General features: G+C 56.8%; 1 protein-coding gene across 4 annotated transcripts in view; it reads right to left on the bottom strand.

Moving 5' to 3' along the window:
- Window positions 1-1,085: 1,085 nt before the first annotated feature.
- The window catches only part of SEC14L1 (SEC14 like lipid binding 1), an 89,339-nt gene continuing 73,528 nt past the window's right edge, over window positions 1,086-16,896 (bottom strand). For all 4 annotated transcript variants that reach the window (XM_045045102.1, XM_045045101.1, XM_023244091.2 and 1 more), the window contains 10 exons: window positions 16,414-16,523; window positions 13,807-13,996; window positions 12,289-12,377; window positions 11,126-11,196; window positions 10,050-10,221; window positions 9,582-9,716; window positions 7,593-7,727; window positions 5,243-5,494; window positions 3,810-3,988; window positions 1,086-3,623 (listed from right to left, as the gene is read on the bottom strand). In XM_045045102.1, coding sequence (XP_044901037.1) covers window positions 3,518-3,623; window positions 3,810-3,988; window positions 5,243-5,494; window positions 7,593-7,727; window positions 9,582-9,716; window positions 10,050-10,221; window positions 11,126-11,196; window positions 12,289-12,377; window positions 13,807-13,996; window positions 16,414-16,523 — 1,439 coding nt within the window. In that variant the 3' untranslated portion in view covers window positions 1,086-3,517. The remainder of the gene's footprint in view (window positions 3,624-3,809; window positions 3,989-5,242; window positions 5,495-7,592; window positions 7,728-9,581; window positions 9,717-10,049; window positions 10,222-11,125; window positions 11,197-12,288; window positions 12,378-13,806; window positions 13,997-16,413; window positions 16,524-16,896) is intronic.

Raw genomic sequence — 16,896 nt, 5'->3', positions numbered from 1 at the left:
CACTGTAACCGTTTTTAAGCACACGACTCAGATGTCCTCGGGTTTGGGGCTTTGCAGTCTCGGTGCCGTTTTCTTACGGGGACGCCCCTACCCTCTTCCCAGAAGCCCTGCTTCCCAAAGCCCCGACCTGCGGATTCGAGTCGGCTCGTCATGACGTTTTACTGAGAACACCTCTGTCCTGCCCGGAGCGCCGAGGGGCGCCCCACGGCTGTGCTCGGCAATCAAGGGGAGCGACGTGCGTGAAGAGAAACACGTATCGCGGGTTTGGTGGCAGCAGGGGCCAGGTGCTCGCTGAATTCTCACGCCTCCACCGTCAGAGTCCGATGCTAAACCAAAGGCTTGGTAAAAGCAGGCCTGACCTGAAGACAGGGAGAGACCTCAGAGCACGAAGTAACGGTGTAAACCCTGTGCTTCCTGCAGCCACAGGCTAAGGCGTCGAGGCCCTCGCGTTGCCAAGAAGGGGACAGAGACCGTCACCGTCTCCTCTGCCGACAGACTCAGCACCCAGACGGAGCTCGCGACACGCAGACGCTCACACGCCTGCTGCCCACGCCACATCCCCGGCCGGTCCCCTCGGCCAGCTCCCACCCACCCTGACTAGAAAACCAAGTGACGGCTCCCGACCGAGGCGACAGTCTGGCGCCCGCTCGGCCCTCCTGGGCCCTGCCACCCTGCACCGGCCGGCAACCAGCCGCGGGGGGGGAAAGGGGGCCCAGGTTTCTGAAGGTCCACACCCGCCCATCTTCTTCCTTCTGAAGCCTCGGGATGAAAGGATCCGTTTTATTACTGAAGAAAGGGCGCATCGGACACCCTGCCCCCGGGCCGGGTTTGCCTTCACGGAGTCCAAGAAACCTACGGCAGGTCCTCTGACGGGAGCGAGGCAGCCACCAGCCCCGGGTCGCCTCTGTGCGCCAGCCGCTCACAGCCGCGATCTGGCTCCTGCACCAGCTGGGCACTGCTCGGGAACTTCTAGAATACCAGCACGCTGGCTCCAGGTCGGCCTTGGCCCCCTGAAGTCTCCTAAGAATGTCAGCCTCTTCGAGGGAGACGGCCGCTCTGCATTTCACAGTAAGAAAGAGACATCCTTTTCTTTAAACGGTTCACGTTTATTATCGAGAACAGTAAAAAAATCTTTTAAAGACTATCAGTATTGTATTACCAAGAGTGAGGTAATATGTTTACAAAACATTTACAGAATTTGATATGCAAATAAGGAACCTAGGGAGAAAAAGGAGTTAAGACATTAGTAAAAGAAGGGAAACCAAAAGAACCCTTAGTGCGGGGGAGAAGTGCGGGGCACTGACAGTCGGGGCTCGGTCCAGACCCGTGTGCCCGCGGCCCCTCCCGGGAGAAGCAGGTGCCGTGGCCGTGAGCCAGCCCTACAAACGTGCTCCGAACTCTCGGAGGCACTCAACTCCCTGGGGACAGGACAGGGACACTTCCGAGTCAACTTAAAAGGAACACATCTTCAGACTGGGGGAGGGGGTGGCTGCAACTCAAAGAGTTCTACAAACATCCCTGGGCTGAGGCGGGCTGTGGAGGGAAGTGTTTTCCTGATAGCTGGCAGCAAAATCGCCATCTGAGACACAGAGAGAGAGAGAAAGAGAAGGAAGGGACCACCTTCGGGCCCTTAGCATCAGGAAGGAGGAAGCGCTGATCGGAAGCAGCGCGGGTGTAAGCAACCCTCCCGTGCTTTCTGGAAACAAGGCTCTAGGTGCCAATGACGAGCCTATGTATCTTTTCAAAGGAAGCCGGTGGCTGCGCCCCGGGAAGGCCGGGAGTCCCGGAGGGGCCCAGGGCTCAGCATGCAGGCCATCCCGGAGCCGCACTGACCGGGCGTCCCTCCCGCCTCGGTGCTCGCAGGGGAGCACAGCGCCCTCCACACGCTCCTCCGCTGCGTGGCCACCCCACCTGGGCCCTCAGAGCAGAGCGCGAGCACCGCGGCCCGGGACGCGCGTGCCCCTCACGCACACCCAGAGCGGCCGCGTGGGTTTTGGCACGGATCTTTAAAGACACAGCCTCTTCCGACACCACCCGACACGTCACGTCCTTATCACAAACGCGAACCCGGTGCAACCTGCAGTCGGATCGGTGAATGACCCGTGTTTCCCGTAAAAAGCCGAAAAAACCACGGGCCACCACGAGACGGACCATGCTCTGTCGCCGGGGTCAGAAAGAAAACGTAAAAGGCAAAGCAAGCCCACGTTCTGATTTGCTTCTAGAAGAATCCCTCGTAACTTGGACTCGCTTTCTACTTGCCCGTTTCTCCCCAGCATCGCACTGCTGCCCCCCACCCCCGCACCCCGCCCCCGCCCTGCTCGATGCCACCCACTCATGCTCGGTCTCACACGCACACGACCCCCCCCCCCGTACTGACTCACACACACCCCTGCACGCGTTGACACGCGTCGACATGCACATGCGCCCCACTGCTGCCACAGGCACCCCCACGGTCACACCCACTCGCACCACTGCCACCCCCCACCCGCATGCCCGCACCCGCAAACACACCCCCAAAGTCCGCACTTTTCTTCTACAAAGCAGCGGGGCTCCCGTGCGCCGTGCGCTCTCCTGGAGCGGCCACACGGCGAGAACAAGGTGGGCTGAAGTGGACACCGGACGATCTCAACGTGGCCAAAGCGACTGGGCCTTCAAAATACCCCTCCAGTGACGAGAAGGACCACTGGGGCCCCGATGCTGTTAGGCTCTGAGGAGGCACCGGGATTAACGCTGGAGGGAGTTCTGAACCAGCGTCCACAGGGAGAGGGGACGCCACGCCGCGGGAAGAGGGCAAGAATCCCTTCCCTGTGGGTTCACTTACAGAAAAATCCTGCTCTGAAAGTATCAAAAAGGTGTGAAAAGGAGGCAAGAGGAAGTGTTTAATGACGGCGGTGGTTTCCTGGCGTCGCGGGGGAGTCCCCGAGGGTCCCTGGACCACGGACGCACCTGCCCGCAGGAGCAGAGCTCGGGCTCCCACCGGCTGCCCCCGAGGCCTCCCGGAGTAGCAGGTCTGCCCTGGGGAACGGGGGTCGGGGTGGGGGGGGGGGGAGGAGGCGGCCACTCAACCTGCGGGCCGGGTCGGCTGTGCGACGCGGGGTGGGGACCGGCTGGCAGCTTCCGCTCCGTGGAGGGGGGTGGCTCGTCTCTGAAGGACGGTGTGGGGACCCACCCGCTAACGGGCAGCGTGTGGAGGTTGTCGGAAACGTTTTTTGCATCAGCTTCGGAGACAAAGTCAACGTCTTAAGTGTACACGAGCCGCTTGCCTTTCGAGGGAGCCCTTGTGCTCTGGTTTGATTTTGTGCCCACTGTGTACAAAATCTATGGCTATCGAGTTAGAGTTAAAACTACCTGCCGAGAGGGTCTGGGGCGGAGGACTACGTCTGCCGTCTGGAGAGCTATCCGCTGCCTACAAGGGGACGGGTCGGCACGACGCGGCCGCCGGCAGGGGGCGGAGCGCGGCGGGCCGTCCGAGGAGGCGCGCTGTCCCCTCCGCGCACCGGGCACGGGCTTCGCGGCACTACCTGGAAACCATGGAGCCGCAGTGAGACTGGCTGGAGGACGTGGTGGCGGCGCTCAGCTGCGAGAACCCGCTGTGGCTGGACTCCAGGCTGGTCATGGAGCCCCTGCGAGCGGCACAGGGAGGGACGAGGCATCAGGACCCCGCGGCGGGCCGCCCCGCTCTCGGCCGCCCCGCCCCCACCGCCCCCCGCACACGGAGCACGTCGCGCACCGGCCACCCCGCTCGGCCCCCGAGGCCACGGCCACCCGTACGCGAGACCCGGCGGCCCCGGTGGAAGGGGAGCCCGTACCGGAAGTCCTCGGACCCGATCACCTCGGTGTAGTACATCACTTTGCACTTGTGGGACGACACCTGCAGCGAGGCCAGCACGTCGTCCACCCGGGGCAGGTTGGTGGCGGCACACGCCGGCATGCTGTGGAACTTCCACTGCAGGATGTAGAAGCCTGGCCACCGCGTCACGTGCGAGCCCTGGAACAAGTCGGGCGGTGCCCCCTGAGAGCTCACTTCGGAGCCCCTCCCCCACGCCCACCCCCCGGCAGACGCCACCCGGAGGCTGGCCCCGGTCATCGCGCTCCGCAGTGACCGCCGGCCATCTCGGTGGGTGGCCCGCCCGCCGGCCCCGGGGTGAGGGCCCCGCTGGGCGCCGAGGAGGACCTGTGGCCTCACGGGGAGGACGGCCACAACAGGGGCAGGCGCCTGGGGGGCTGGGTGAGCTCAGGCCACCCTTCGCTCAGCCCTAAGGGGCTCAGAAAAGGTCATCTGACCAAGCGATGCTCTCCTGGACCTGCTTGCAATCATCTACCTAGAGCATTCTGGTTAAAAGGATGTCAACCTAGGGGCGCCTGGAGGGCTCAGTTAAGCGTCTGACTCAGCTTAGGTCATGATCTCACGGCTTGTGAGTTCGAGCCCCGCGTCGGACTCTGTGCTGACGGCTCGGAGCCTGGAGCCCGTTTCGGATTCTGTGTCTCCCTCTCTCCCTGCCCCTCCCCCGCTCGTGCTCGGTCTTTCTCTCTCTCTCACGAAGAAAAACCTTATAAAGGGTGTCCATCTAAAGTAGAACTCAATGTCAACGTGGGAAAATGACCGGAGCCTCACCTTCAACTGTCCGTTACTTTTAAAACGGAGTAAAAGCCTCTCTTTTACTCTACTTCTCAGACCAAACACTGACAGGCTTATCCCTGAAAACTGTAAAGGCAGCAAAATCACACATCTATTATGCAGGCTAGAAGCGCCCAAGGACCACCGTTCTTAGTACAAGCACTGAAAATAACCGGCCACGACTTAACAAATGAACCGACAGGGCATTTTTAAACGAATTAGAATGCTCAGTAGCGACAGCGGATAGCTCCCGAAGCACGTGCCTCTCCCCCTGCTGATTTAGGGCACTTTTCCTCTCGGCGGAAGCCTGCATCCAGCTGTACAGGTGCACAGAATGCCTCTCCCTTCCCTCCACGTCACTTTCATGAAAAGAACTTCTAAAAAAACCTCATGCACTTTAGATCCAAGTCATGGATTCAGTCCAGAACCACCACTCAGGTCTGAGTTTTCTTCGGGGTCTCACTTGGCTTCCTGAGAGTCGTCCTGACCGGAACGGAAGCCGGACACAGCTACGGGCTCGCCCGCGGACACACCGCGCCAGCCACGCGGGGCATCGGTGAAGCCCGAGAGCCCTCCTTTGCGAGATGAAATACACAAGCCGCAGGGAATGCCGGACGGGCCTACCTGCACGCTCTCCCCTTCTTTGCAGATCAGAGGGGACTCGACCATGCTGTAGTCACGGCCCGGCTGCCAGACCCGGTCTATCAGCTGCACGTTGTTCCCTCCCGGGGAAGTGATGCTGTGCGCCCCCAGGGAGTCCTTTTTGGGAGGCTGGGGCGACCTCTTGGAGTGGTAGATGTTGAAGACGATGTCCCCTTTGCACACGTCAAAATCCCAAGTGATCACCGAAGAGGCATCCACAATCTGAATGAGGATCTGGAAGAAGAGGTTGCATGAGGCGACCAAGGGAAGCACGAGGCCGCCCCCCTCCGCCCCCGCCCTGTGCTGCCACTGCCACTGTGGTGGCTTCGTCTCCGGAGGGGCTTTCTGGCCCAGCAGTGTGGGGCGGGGGGGGGGGGGTCGTGGGAGGAAGGGAGACGTGTCACGTCGGCCGTCTCTTCACCCACATCCTCCTTCCGGCCACCCAGCCTTCCAGCTCTCCCTTCTTTCGACCAATGGCCCCCGCTCCAGGTCAAGCTCTGTGCTCTTCGCTGGCTGCCCCCACGGCCCAAGACTTCCCACTGCACGAGCCTCAGCGCTCGAAACACCGGGCCCTGGCTGTCAAAATGCCTTAGCCACACAGAACAGAAGGAACTCAACACGGTACAGAAGTGGTTCCGTGGGTCGCTCTAGGCTGGCCAGCACAAGGAAGGTGCCGGAGAAGGCGCAAGCGGAACAGAGGGCACGTGGAGGAACAGAAGGAAACGTTCCAGGCAAGCGGAGGGGACAGAGGCTCGCAAGGCACGGTGGCAGCCAGCGCAGTCGGGGGAGAAAAGAGCCACGTGGCACGGGGCAGGGGAGGCGCCCCGGGGACCGAGCGCCAACCTAAAACCCGAGCTTCCTAACTGCGCGCCCGTATAAAGTTTCCCAGTAGGGGATGATCAAAGTTACATCGTTCAGAACATGACTACGGGAGGGACGTGAGAATTGAAGCCAGCTGTACGAGGCTCTGTGTTCGCTCGGAAACCTCAGCCGGGGCCGGGGCCCCCTCTTCCCGGGAAGAGCCTTCTGCTCGTCGTCAGGCAGACTCTTCCCTCCTCACCACAGAAATACCACTCCGGAATTTCCCGAAAGAGCAGATTCCAGGAGCACCGGAGCCCTTTGTGGGAACCGCGGTTCCCTTCCTGCAGCGAGGCGGCTCCCCAGGGGCACAGCTCTCCCGAGAGGCACCCCGTCTGCCCACGGGCTCCTCCTTCCCGCGCTCATGAGGGGGACACTGAACTCAGCCTTCGTTTCAGGGGCGTCACCACCCTCGATTTGTGTTTTACTTCATCCCCAAAGCAAGTTCTGGTGCTGTGACACAGAAGACGTTCCCACTTCCACAGAGACCCCGTGACTCTCAAGAAACGTCATGTGTCACCGAATTCTGTGGCACAGACAAGACGGGGTCACCGGAGAAACGAGAACTCCGCCTCCTCGAGCCTGGTCTCCGTGCAGGAGATCAGTATAAATAATCCTGAAGGCAAAGCCCTGAGAATTCGAGATCTCCCTACGGAATCTAGGAATGAGGCACACCTAATGTGCCTCCGCTTGTTCGAGCACAGTGACGGTCCCTGTCCGCCCCGCAAGTGACAGGCCGGCCATTCCAGGACACACACCAGCGAGGACAGATGGTGGGTGGCGGTAAGGGGTCAGCTCCCGGCCATCGGCTGCGGCCCGAGCCCGCAGCCCCTCCTCGCTGACCCCTCGCTGGGAGCCCAGGGCCGCCGTCCTCGGCAACAACCCTCGAGGCGGAAAGCTGCCCGGAACTCAGGAGGGGGGCTCGGCTGGGAGCCCTCACGGCTCAGGCCGCTCACAATTGTCGTCAGAGGACACACCGCGGATACAAAACACAGGCGCACTCTTGCTTCCGCACCAGAGGGGACAGCAAGAAGGGAAGAGAAATGTGCTTTCTCCTCACTCTGCTTGACTTATAAAAACGGGCAAATTCCTTAAAATCTAAACCACCGAGGCCCGGTCAGGAAAAAAGAGAAATGAAACCGGCCCTATCAAACATCTTCCACAGGAAAGACTTTCCACGTGCCCCTCTCATCCCTGCGCTAAGAGGTTATCCAGTAAAACAGAGGTGAGGAGGCCTGATCTCCTTCCGAGCACAGATGCCTTGAGAGACGCCTGCCCTTCAGTGTCGACATGTGCCTCAACTACAGGTTTAAAAAAACAAACAAACAAAAAAAATCGACAACAATCTAAAGACAACAACCAGAGAAAGCATCTGATTTTCCTGAACTAAATCCTATTCGGAAGGCCGCCGGAAGAATTTCTCCCTGGGGAGAGGGGCCCCCACCGCCCTGGGCCGTCACCGCGGAGGGCGCACCTCGTGCGGGGCTCCCTTGAAGACGCTGGCAGACTGGTAGATGGTCTCGGTGCACAGCTTGAGATCTTCGTTCTCCAGTTCCTCCGCGGTCCTGTACAGAGATTTGGGAACCAGTCCGCCCTCGGGCACCTCACACTGGAAACAGAAACGCGGCAATAAGAGCTGTGCCCGCACACGGGGACCCCCCCACCCCCCCCGAACACCAAACACTCCGGCGAGGGCCACGTCCCAGCGTGCTCGACTCCTCCGGGCCGCTCGGGAAACGGAAAACACTGGCGAGGTCGAAAAACGTTCCGTGCGACTTAGCAAAAGGATTTTTAAGAACCTCTTAAATACGCGTGTCATACTTTAAACGAGAACAAGTTGAAGCTGATTTAGCACAGAATTCACACGAGTGTTTACGAGGTACCGGACTCGATTACTAAAGCTCGTTTATGTAAGAATCGCAAGCATTCACACGGCCCCGTGAAGAGGAAACGTCACGTTCAGAAAAGCTGGATTCTCGGCAACTACAGGCATCTCTTTATTACGTGCAATTACCATCAATACGTACGTAACCAGCGATGAGAGCTTTATGTCTGACCCGGGTCAGAGGATCCGTCCACAATGCCAGACAAAAAAATAACAAAGGAGAGCTTCTTCTGAAGCCGCTGCAAACAGGCTAAGTTGAACTAGAATCTGTGTATTTCATAAACTTCCTCGTTGACCTTGACAGAGTGACCCAGCACTCAAGTTCACAGCATCTTAGCAGCTCTCGCACCATCGGCCCCGGGAGGCGAGGACACAGGGAACCCACACGACGGTGTCCGGCCGGCAGCGCGGCCAGCCTGGAGACCTATCCCGGCATGACGTCCTGTTAGGGGACGTCGGAGCGCCGAATGCGAGAAGCACAGTGTGCAGGGACACATGACAGCCGGGAGAGCCTCAGGCGCCGGAGCCCGGACACGTGGACAGAAGAGGACTCTCAGCCCGGTAATCGCATCACGGTGGTCGGTGCCTGACAAACGTGGTCCGATCCGCCGTGAGCCAGGCCTCCCTCCAGCTCACAACGGAAGGACCGGCCACTCGGGACCGTTCTCATGTAACGCGAGCCGTCTGTAGGATGCTACACACCTGACCTCCCGATTCAACGTCACGGCGCCTGGTGAGGGGGGCCCTGTAGTTCGCTTACCCCTCGCACCACGACGCTGCCTGCAATTCCTGAGCGCAGGACCCGCGACCTGAAAGCTGGATCCGAATGCTGTTCAACCTCCTCCACCCATCCCGAAAGATTCCCCCGAAAGCCCAGTTCGTTAGCTCATAAACGCACGCGTCAGATCCAGTGTCTACGTACCCGAAGCGGGTAACTTTATTTACCGTGAGGATGACAGAGATCCTTCCTCTAACGAGAGCCTGACCCCCCTCTGGCTTCGGCTGTCACTTCGGGAAGCCACCTGCGCCTCCGCCGGTCTCTTTCACCCTTGTGTCATGCCCTGGGGCTGTAAGGTCCTCAAGGACCCCTCATCACAGTTCAGGGCACACAAGTGGAGGTGTCTGCCCGAGATGCTAGCAACTCAATGTATTAAAACCCCGATTACAGAAAAGAAGTGGTTCTCTTAACGTATCCCCTTTGAAATGTTATCCTGATTTACGGTCCGGGGGGAAATCTTGGAGAATCATCTGGAGTTAAGTGTTTTTATAAAACGCACAGCTTCCCCCCGACAGGTAAAAGAAATCCGATCCACACGAAGCTGAGTGAATAAAGCAAGCCGTAATGATATTAGAGTCTAAAACGAATCCTCGTTGGTATTTAACGACGAAGAAATGGGCATGTTATCGACCATCACTTACATGGTTCTATTTAGTTTAACTCTGGGTCAGAGAAATGTCAGCCAAAAGAAAGACAATACTCCCAACTAAAGGTTCTGAAAATCATCTGTACCAACCAACGCCCACCCTCCCTATCCTTGTAAAGCGGCCAAACGTGTAACTACTTGCCTAAATACATACCATGCACTCCCCGCTCAGGAAATCTGGAATAATCTCTTTATCGATGTAATCCAGCAGGCCGCCAGGACCCTGGTAGTCATTTCCTGCGTAAATCAGGAATTTCCTTCTGGTGTTGTCATCGATGAATGGACTAACCTGTAGGTAACGAGAGAAGACCATGCGGTCATCTTTGCTTGGCCGTCCGATTTCCAAAGATTAAAATGACAACGAGACAGTATGATTGGGGGTGGGGGGGGAGAGGGGGCCAGGGAAGGGAGTCTGATACACGGAAAGTCTGTCCACGTGACAGAAGGACGCTCAGGAATTCTCTCTTCCCTTCGCCGGTTTGAGAGACTGCGTATCTTTCCACGTTTATTTTGTTATTTCCTAGCCAGCTAAGGCTAAGGGTCGGGGACACACGCACGCGGATGCACGCACGTCCGCCTTCCAAGTGGCTCATTGTTTCTGCAAGGCGGCGTCCAGACCTACCAGCGTCCAGAGGACGGGAAACACCCTGGGGGCGCGAAGAATGAGGAGGCGGCCGAGCGTCTCGGGGTAGTTGGCCTCGACCACCTCTATGATGCGCAGCAAGGCCTTGACGCCGGGTCTCCACAGGTGGCGCATGTTCAGACCCTCCAGGTCCACCAGGCAGGTCCACGAACTGTAAGGGCGTGCAGACGTGTGTCACTCGTCAGATGGCGCCAACCGCGTCCCAAGCGACTGCTACTGTTTTCTCGTTTCGATACTGGGCAACAGCCCTTTACACACATTAACACAAGTCCACCAGTCTCGAAAAACCAGTGTCGCGCACCGTGTTTCTATTTACTCGCGGCAAGCACGCGGGATCGGTGGGGTGGGACCAATCCCCGAGACGGCAAAGCATCAGCGGCTCATCGACCATCGCAACCTCACCCGGGCACACACGTGACCCAGCAAAACGAGGTGACGTGCCGTGCTTGACCCGCTGCGCGGCCTCTGCTGACCCAACGGGGCACGGGCCTGGCTTTCTAATGCGCGCTGTGGCGAAGCACAATAAGCTATTGTTCCGCAAGGATCTGAGTCCAGCGCGGCCTCAGGAGCCGAGACTACGGCAGGGAACAGAAAACCCTCGAAACTCCTTCCTGTCATGGCGGAACTTCCGTTCCAGTTAACCTGCCGTCCCCTTCTGGTGTCAGCCTCTGAACCGCTGCACATTCTCAGAATGGTCTACCAGAACTACAAGTATGGTTTAGAAATGCAGTATAAGTTTTTTGCACCCCCGGGGGCTCCCCCCACAAGGACCATGCAGACTAACCAGACAGGCCGACCCACTCAGAGCGAGGTGACAGCAATGCCTCGGGGTTAAAAATACCAAAACCCAGCACCTGTCCCTCCCAACTAACCGTATTACACGGTTATCCTTCTTCCGCCTTTGAGTACGCTGTAGAAAACAGGCTACTATTTAGATTGGGTTCTAAAACCCTAAAAGCGTAACGATCAAACCAGACTTGGGTCCTACAAGTCAACCAGAAATATTTAACTCGTACTCTCAATAAGCTGGAAGGGAAAACAAAATCAACATCTACCTGATAGGTCGACCAAAGACTTTTGTGTTTTCCTCACACCGTCTCAGCCCTTCTTCGTTTATGGAGAGAACCTATGTGAAAAAGGGCCACAAAAAACCCACAATTAGTCTAAGCAACACCACCGTGTCAAGCTAGGAACCAAAGGGACAATAACAAAGCCCGTTTTAGGCAAGCGAGTCAACCGACAGAGTCATCGGTTTAGATTTTATGACACGTTCATACACACACAACCTGTGGCTGACAGAGAATCTCTCTCTCTCCCCACAGGGGGTGAGCACTGTCCTCTTGGCGAAGGTGACAGCTACATCCCGTGAGATCGGAGCTAGGTGTCACCGGATGGGTGGGGAGGGCGTGCCCCGCTGACCTGTCTCTGGAATCGGCGCCTCTGGGGTATGGGGGGGGGGGCGGGTAGCTGCGAGCAGGGGAACTTTCAGCCACACGCAAATCCACGAGGAAGGGCAGTGTGAGAGCGGACTGGCAGCACGGCTGAGGGGACTCTCTGATCTGGATTCACTTCCCCTGGAGACACAGTCTATCCGCATCTTTATGTGCACGAGTGCGTAGATGCGGCCACGCGCGTGTGCACGTGTAAACGCTCACACGGTGGCGGGGCCGACAGAATACGCGACGAGATGCCAACGACAGATATTCGAAGACAATGGGACCACCGAGGTGTCTTTTAAAGTTTTCGTTTGTTTTTTTAGTTTAAGGACAACACTCTTCTCCTAACTGCCCGCACTGTGGAGGCTGAAGGGGCAGGGGGGAGCCCGGGGTCCAGGGGCGGGAAGGAAGCATTTCTAATGGCTCAGATGGGAGATGCTAACCCCCCTCCCACCCCCTGGTGAGGCCGTGCTGGGGAAAGAATACCATGAAGAGGTCTGACCTGAGTGAGACACATCTCAAAAGGAGGAGGGGGGAGGGAGCAATTCGATGGAAAAAGAGGGCTCAAAATCGGCCCCAAGAAGCCATCCTGAGTGGCCATGGTGATTTTTCGTTCACGCTTTCCTGTGAAAAATATCTCTAGAGCTCCTGGGCCCTCTTCTGAAATTCTAAAAACGTACTGAGAGAGTTCCTTTCCTGATTGCAAACGCACTCCACGCTCGCTCTAAGGGGACAGTTGTGAGGGTCGGAAGGGGGCGGCGGCCTCCCCGGGAAGCACTTACGTATCGCAGCAAAGCCTCCTCCCCGAGCGCTCGCACCAAACCCTTGGTGTCCATCTGCCCCAGCCTGAGCACGTAGAGCGGCCGGCCGTCTACGGAGGGAAGGAAATCCATGATCGGCACCGTTCCTGGCGAGCAGCTGACCGGAGCCTTGACAAGGAGCGTGCTTCCCCGCTCAGAGGCCCCCCAGCAGCCGCCCCTCTGCCCGGGACCCGGGGCACCCAGCGGAGCTCAGCCTCCGTCCGGCCCTCCTCTAACCGCCGGTGCCGACCGGGGCTCAGACTCCTCAAGAACAACCAGGGGGTTGAACAGAGCCCGCTTTCAACAGCGGAGGGGGGGGACCTCAGAGTATCCACGCTTCTTCCGTGAGCAGGGAGTATTTTAAATCTTTGATTTTTTTTTAGGGAAGAAAACGTGTTCATTTCATGGGTTACCAAAAAGTTAACGTCTAGATTTTCTAAAAGTCCGCTTACCCTTGATTCCCACCTAGAGGATCAAGATAATTGAGGACTTTCAGGAACTCTTTACTTTCATACCAACCAGCACAGGGTGGCTCTACGTGTTAATAGTCTAGAGGCCTAACATGGAGCCTGAGAGGAACCTCATTCGCTATACAGATGCGCTGTCATCACACGACAGCTACGTGGACGGCGTAAAGACCTCAGTGGCCACAGTGGGTCCCGGAATCAACAGATTCTCTAGATTCTAGACCCCTGACACTTGCTGTCTCAGGGGAGCAGGGGAAAGGATAGGGAAGGAATCTGCTCCGGACAAGCACCTGAGACCCGTCTTGTGCCGTCCACGGGGGGCCAGCCCGCTCCTCTGACAGACGGGGCCCAACTCTTCCTTGTGTTTATCACCCGGTGAATTTCATTCACCTCCCACTGGCTCTAGACCTGTTCTACTAAAAACAAAAAGGTCTTTGCGCTCCCAAATCCTGTTGAAGGGAAGGTTTATAAAAAGTGTCTCCCAGCGTTTATAAAATACATTAATGTTTTACTACCACGCTTCAGTCTTCGACGGGTCGGGAAACAGAATAAAGAGACGTTCCCAGTAAAAACTAATAAAGCTACAATTCATATGGAAAAGCACAAAAGAGGACGTCTGGAAAGCAGACACATCAGAGCTTTTCCGCTTGGGAAGGGCCTGCTTTGAGGGGGAGGGCGCGCCAGGGCCGCCCCGTGCCCTCTCCACATCTGCGATCCCGTCCTGTCCGCTGCCCGGCTCCGAACCAGGATGCAGCGGGCACGCCCCTGGCAACGCCGGCCTTCCCGCAACGCGAAGAAACTTGGCGGCCGAGGCGGGGCGAGAGCGGAGGGAAGGAAGGGACAGCCCGTGCCTGCGCTCCACAGGGACGCAGGGCGGGGGGAGCTCCCAAGCAGGTGGGGGGGGTGTGGGGCTGGCCGCGATGAACGGGCGCCCCTTTGCCCAGGCGGAGGGAGAGACGGGGGGCGACCACCCACAGGCCCTCTGGACTCCGCGCGAGGCGGCCTCTAAGCGCGCCCGGGATGCCCAGCGCACCTTTGTCGTGATGGTGCCAGCCTCCGGCGTAGTAGTCCTGGAGGACCTGGGGGGGCCTCCAGGTATCGAGGATGTAGTCCACCTGGTGCTGCTTCCGCCAAGTCAAAGACTGACACATGATCTCCCTGGCTTTGTCGATGTTGAAGTCCCGGGCGCGTAAGAACCGAAGAATGTGCTCATCCTTTGGAATCTGTGAAGAGAATAAGATGTTTCTAAGCAACGGTAAAAGCTGCTAAGGGAAGAAAACCAAGTGACTAAAGGGGAATGAAACTCTAAAACTCACTTCTCGTCTAGAGCGAGCTGCATTATTGCACTATTTAAAATCAGCCGCTACTTGTCGCTCAAAAAGAAACATTCAAAAAACAATTTTCTTTTTAAATCGGCCGTTACTAAAAAACCCCCCTCAAGGCTTTAGAAAATCACTACCGCTAATCTGAGTAATCTTTCCAGAATTCTATTTTAGTGTCAGCAAAGCAGAGTGAAGGCAGAAATAATCTGTTAAACGTCAAATGCTCCGGCCTGCCGGACCGATCCGTGATTGTGATCTGCGTGCACTTCTGCACATGTGTATTGCACCCGAACAAAAGTCAGGATGCAAAAGTGTTGTTGGTTTTGGTGGCGGTGGCGGTGTCGCTAACACACAGCGACCTTCTCTGGAGAGTCTGCTATCGGACGAGTCGGCTCCTCTGAGGGAAGGACCAGGCCAAGACTGTGTCCGAGTCTTATCTGGCCCGGCCGTCTTCCTCCACGGCCACACGCTCGCTGGTGCACACCGCCGGTCCACGGCGGGTGGGAGGACTCCCCCACTGCTGGGAGAGTAACTCTAGGCACGGAGATGGCATCGCTGTGACTCAGGAAGGACCAGCATCCCACAGACGTGGTAAAGAACGAGGGTTCTGGGACCAGAGGGCCTGGATTCAAACCCTCACGCCAGCACTCCCTCGGGGGAAGACCTCGGGCAAGTTACTTCACTGCCCTGTGCCTCAGTTTCCTCGTATGTACAACAGGGGTGGAAAATACGTCACCGTCTCAGAGGGACGCTGGGAAGATCTCATAAAGGTCGTGAGAGTGTCTAGCCCGTGGCAAGCTCACGACAAAAGACAGCCATCATTACAGCGGCTGTGCTCCCGGTAAGTGCTACCAACAGTCGTCAGGCACGGAGGTGCTAGTAACCAAGGCCGGCAGAAACCAGCGCGTGGGTGGGCTCCATGCAATGCCCAGCTTCCCTTTACTAAGCGATGCCAGTAACTAGCAGGACATAGCAACGTGCCTGTGTTCACTTCTAGTCCCCTGTCAGCATGAGGCGGGTTAGAAAAACCAGACTCCTTGGGGCGCCTGGGTGGCTCAGTCGGTTAAGCGTCCGACTTCAGCTCAGGTCACGATCTCGCAGTCTGTGAGTTCGAGCCCCGTGTCGGGCTCTGGGCTGATGGCTCAGAGCCTGGAACCTGCTTCCGATTCTGTGTCTCCCTCTCTCTCTGCCCCTCCCCTGTTCATGCTCTGTCTCTCTCTGTCTCAAAAATAAATAAATGTTAAAAAAAAATTAAAAAAAAAAAAAAAAAGAAAAGAAAAACCCAACTCCTTATAAGGCTAAAATTTTACCAAAAACCTCAAAATCGAAACTCAAACGCTTCTAGTCTTAGAACAATCCGTGAATTCCTTCCAAAGCTTCTGAAAATTAAAATGTCAGAATACTTGGAACATGATATCACTTTATAATTTGACATGTAATTTTTGAAAGCCTTTTATTCTTTTTATTGCCGATTTTTTTTTATTTTTTTTTTAACGTTTTATTTATTTTTGAGACAAGGAGAGACAGAGCATGAACAGGGGAGAGTCAGACAGAGAGAGACACAGAATCTGAAACAGGCTCCAGGCTCTGAGCTGTCAGCACAGAGCCCAACGCGGGGCTCGAACTCACGGACCAAGAGATCATGACCTGAGCCGAAGTCGGCCGCTTAACCGACTGAGTCACCCAGGCACCCCGCCGAATTTTTTTTAATGTTATTATTTATTTTTCAGAGACAGAGAGAGAGAGAGAGAGAGAGAGAGACAGAGACAGAGCATGAGAGGGGGAGGGGCAGAGACAGAGAGAGACACAGAATCCGAAACGGGCTCCAGGCTCTGAGCTGTCAGCACAGAGCCCGACGCGGGGCTTGAACGCATGAACCACGACATCACGACCTGAGCCGAAGTCGGACGCTTAACCGACTGAGCCACCCAGGCGCCCCTGAAGATTTTATTCTTAAGTGATCTCTACGCCTAACGTGGGGCTCAAACCCACAACCCTGAGATCATGAGCCACACACTCCACTGACTGAGCCAGCCAGGTGTCCTGACCTGTAGCTGTTTTTAAGTGAGACCCTTCTCTGGTAAACCTAGAAAAATAAACTAATTCTAAATAGAAGGGCATCACAATTTGCCGTCAAGGACTCGGACGCCACACAGAGAAACACAGACCCTGTGACCCTGGGACTGGGAGGGGCTTCCCCAGCTACGGTAATCGGGAACATTTACTCCGAGGAACCACAAACAGAACCGTGAACAGGACCCGGAACCATGAACAGTTCCACGGACAGCACCGCCACACACGGGGGGGCCGGTTCTCACTTTGCCCTTGTGGGTTTCCTGGAGCCATTGGCGAAGCCGGATCAGGCAACTCTCCTGCAGCGGGGTCAAGTCCCCCAGGTATCTCTTGATGTAGTCTGCGTCTAGTTTGTCTGGAACAGAAATTACATGACAGCGTTTACAACAAAGAACGCTGGAACTTGAAGGCGTCCAAAGTCGTCCTGCTCAAGAAAGTGCGGTCCTCCGGCCACAGAACTGAAGGATGCCACGGGGACAGCAGGGTCAAGCCGCCCCCCCCCCCCCCCTTAGAGACCCTCAGGGATCGTCTGTAAGACCAAATCCCTGGCCTAGCCACAGCTCAACCTACTGACTCAATTACCTTTAGGGCCTAGCACACGGGAAGCATAGAGTATCTGACGACGCTACGATTGCAGTAAAAGGCTTAGTTGCTACCTTTCGTTTGCTAAGTACGCCTTCAATTAAAGTAACTGAAAAGCATCTCCCGGTTTCAATAAAAGAACAACT

This window comes from Felis catus, chromosome E1, assembly GCF_018350175.1.
Source record: "Felis catus isolate Fca126 chromosome E1, F.catus_Fca126_mat1.0, whole genome shotgun sequence".
NCBI classification, from domain to species: domain Eukaryota; kingdom Metazoa; phylum Chordata; class Mammalia; order Carnivora; family Felidae; genus Felis; species Felis catus.
The sequence above is the reverse complement of the archived record's forward strand: the minus strand, read 5'-3'. Positions and strand labels throughout refer to the sequence as shown.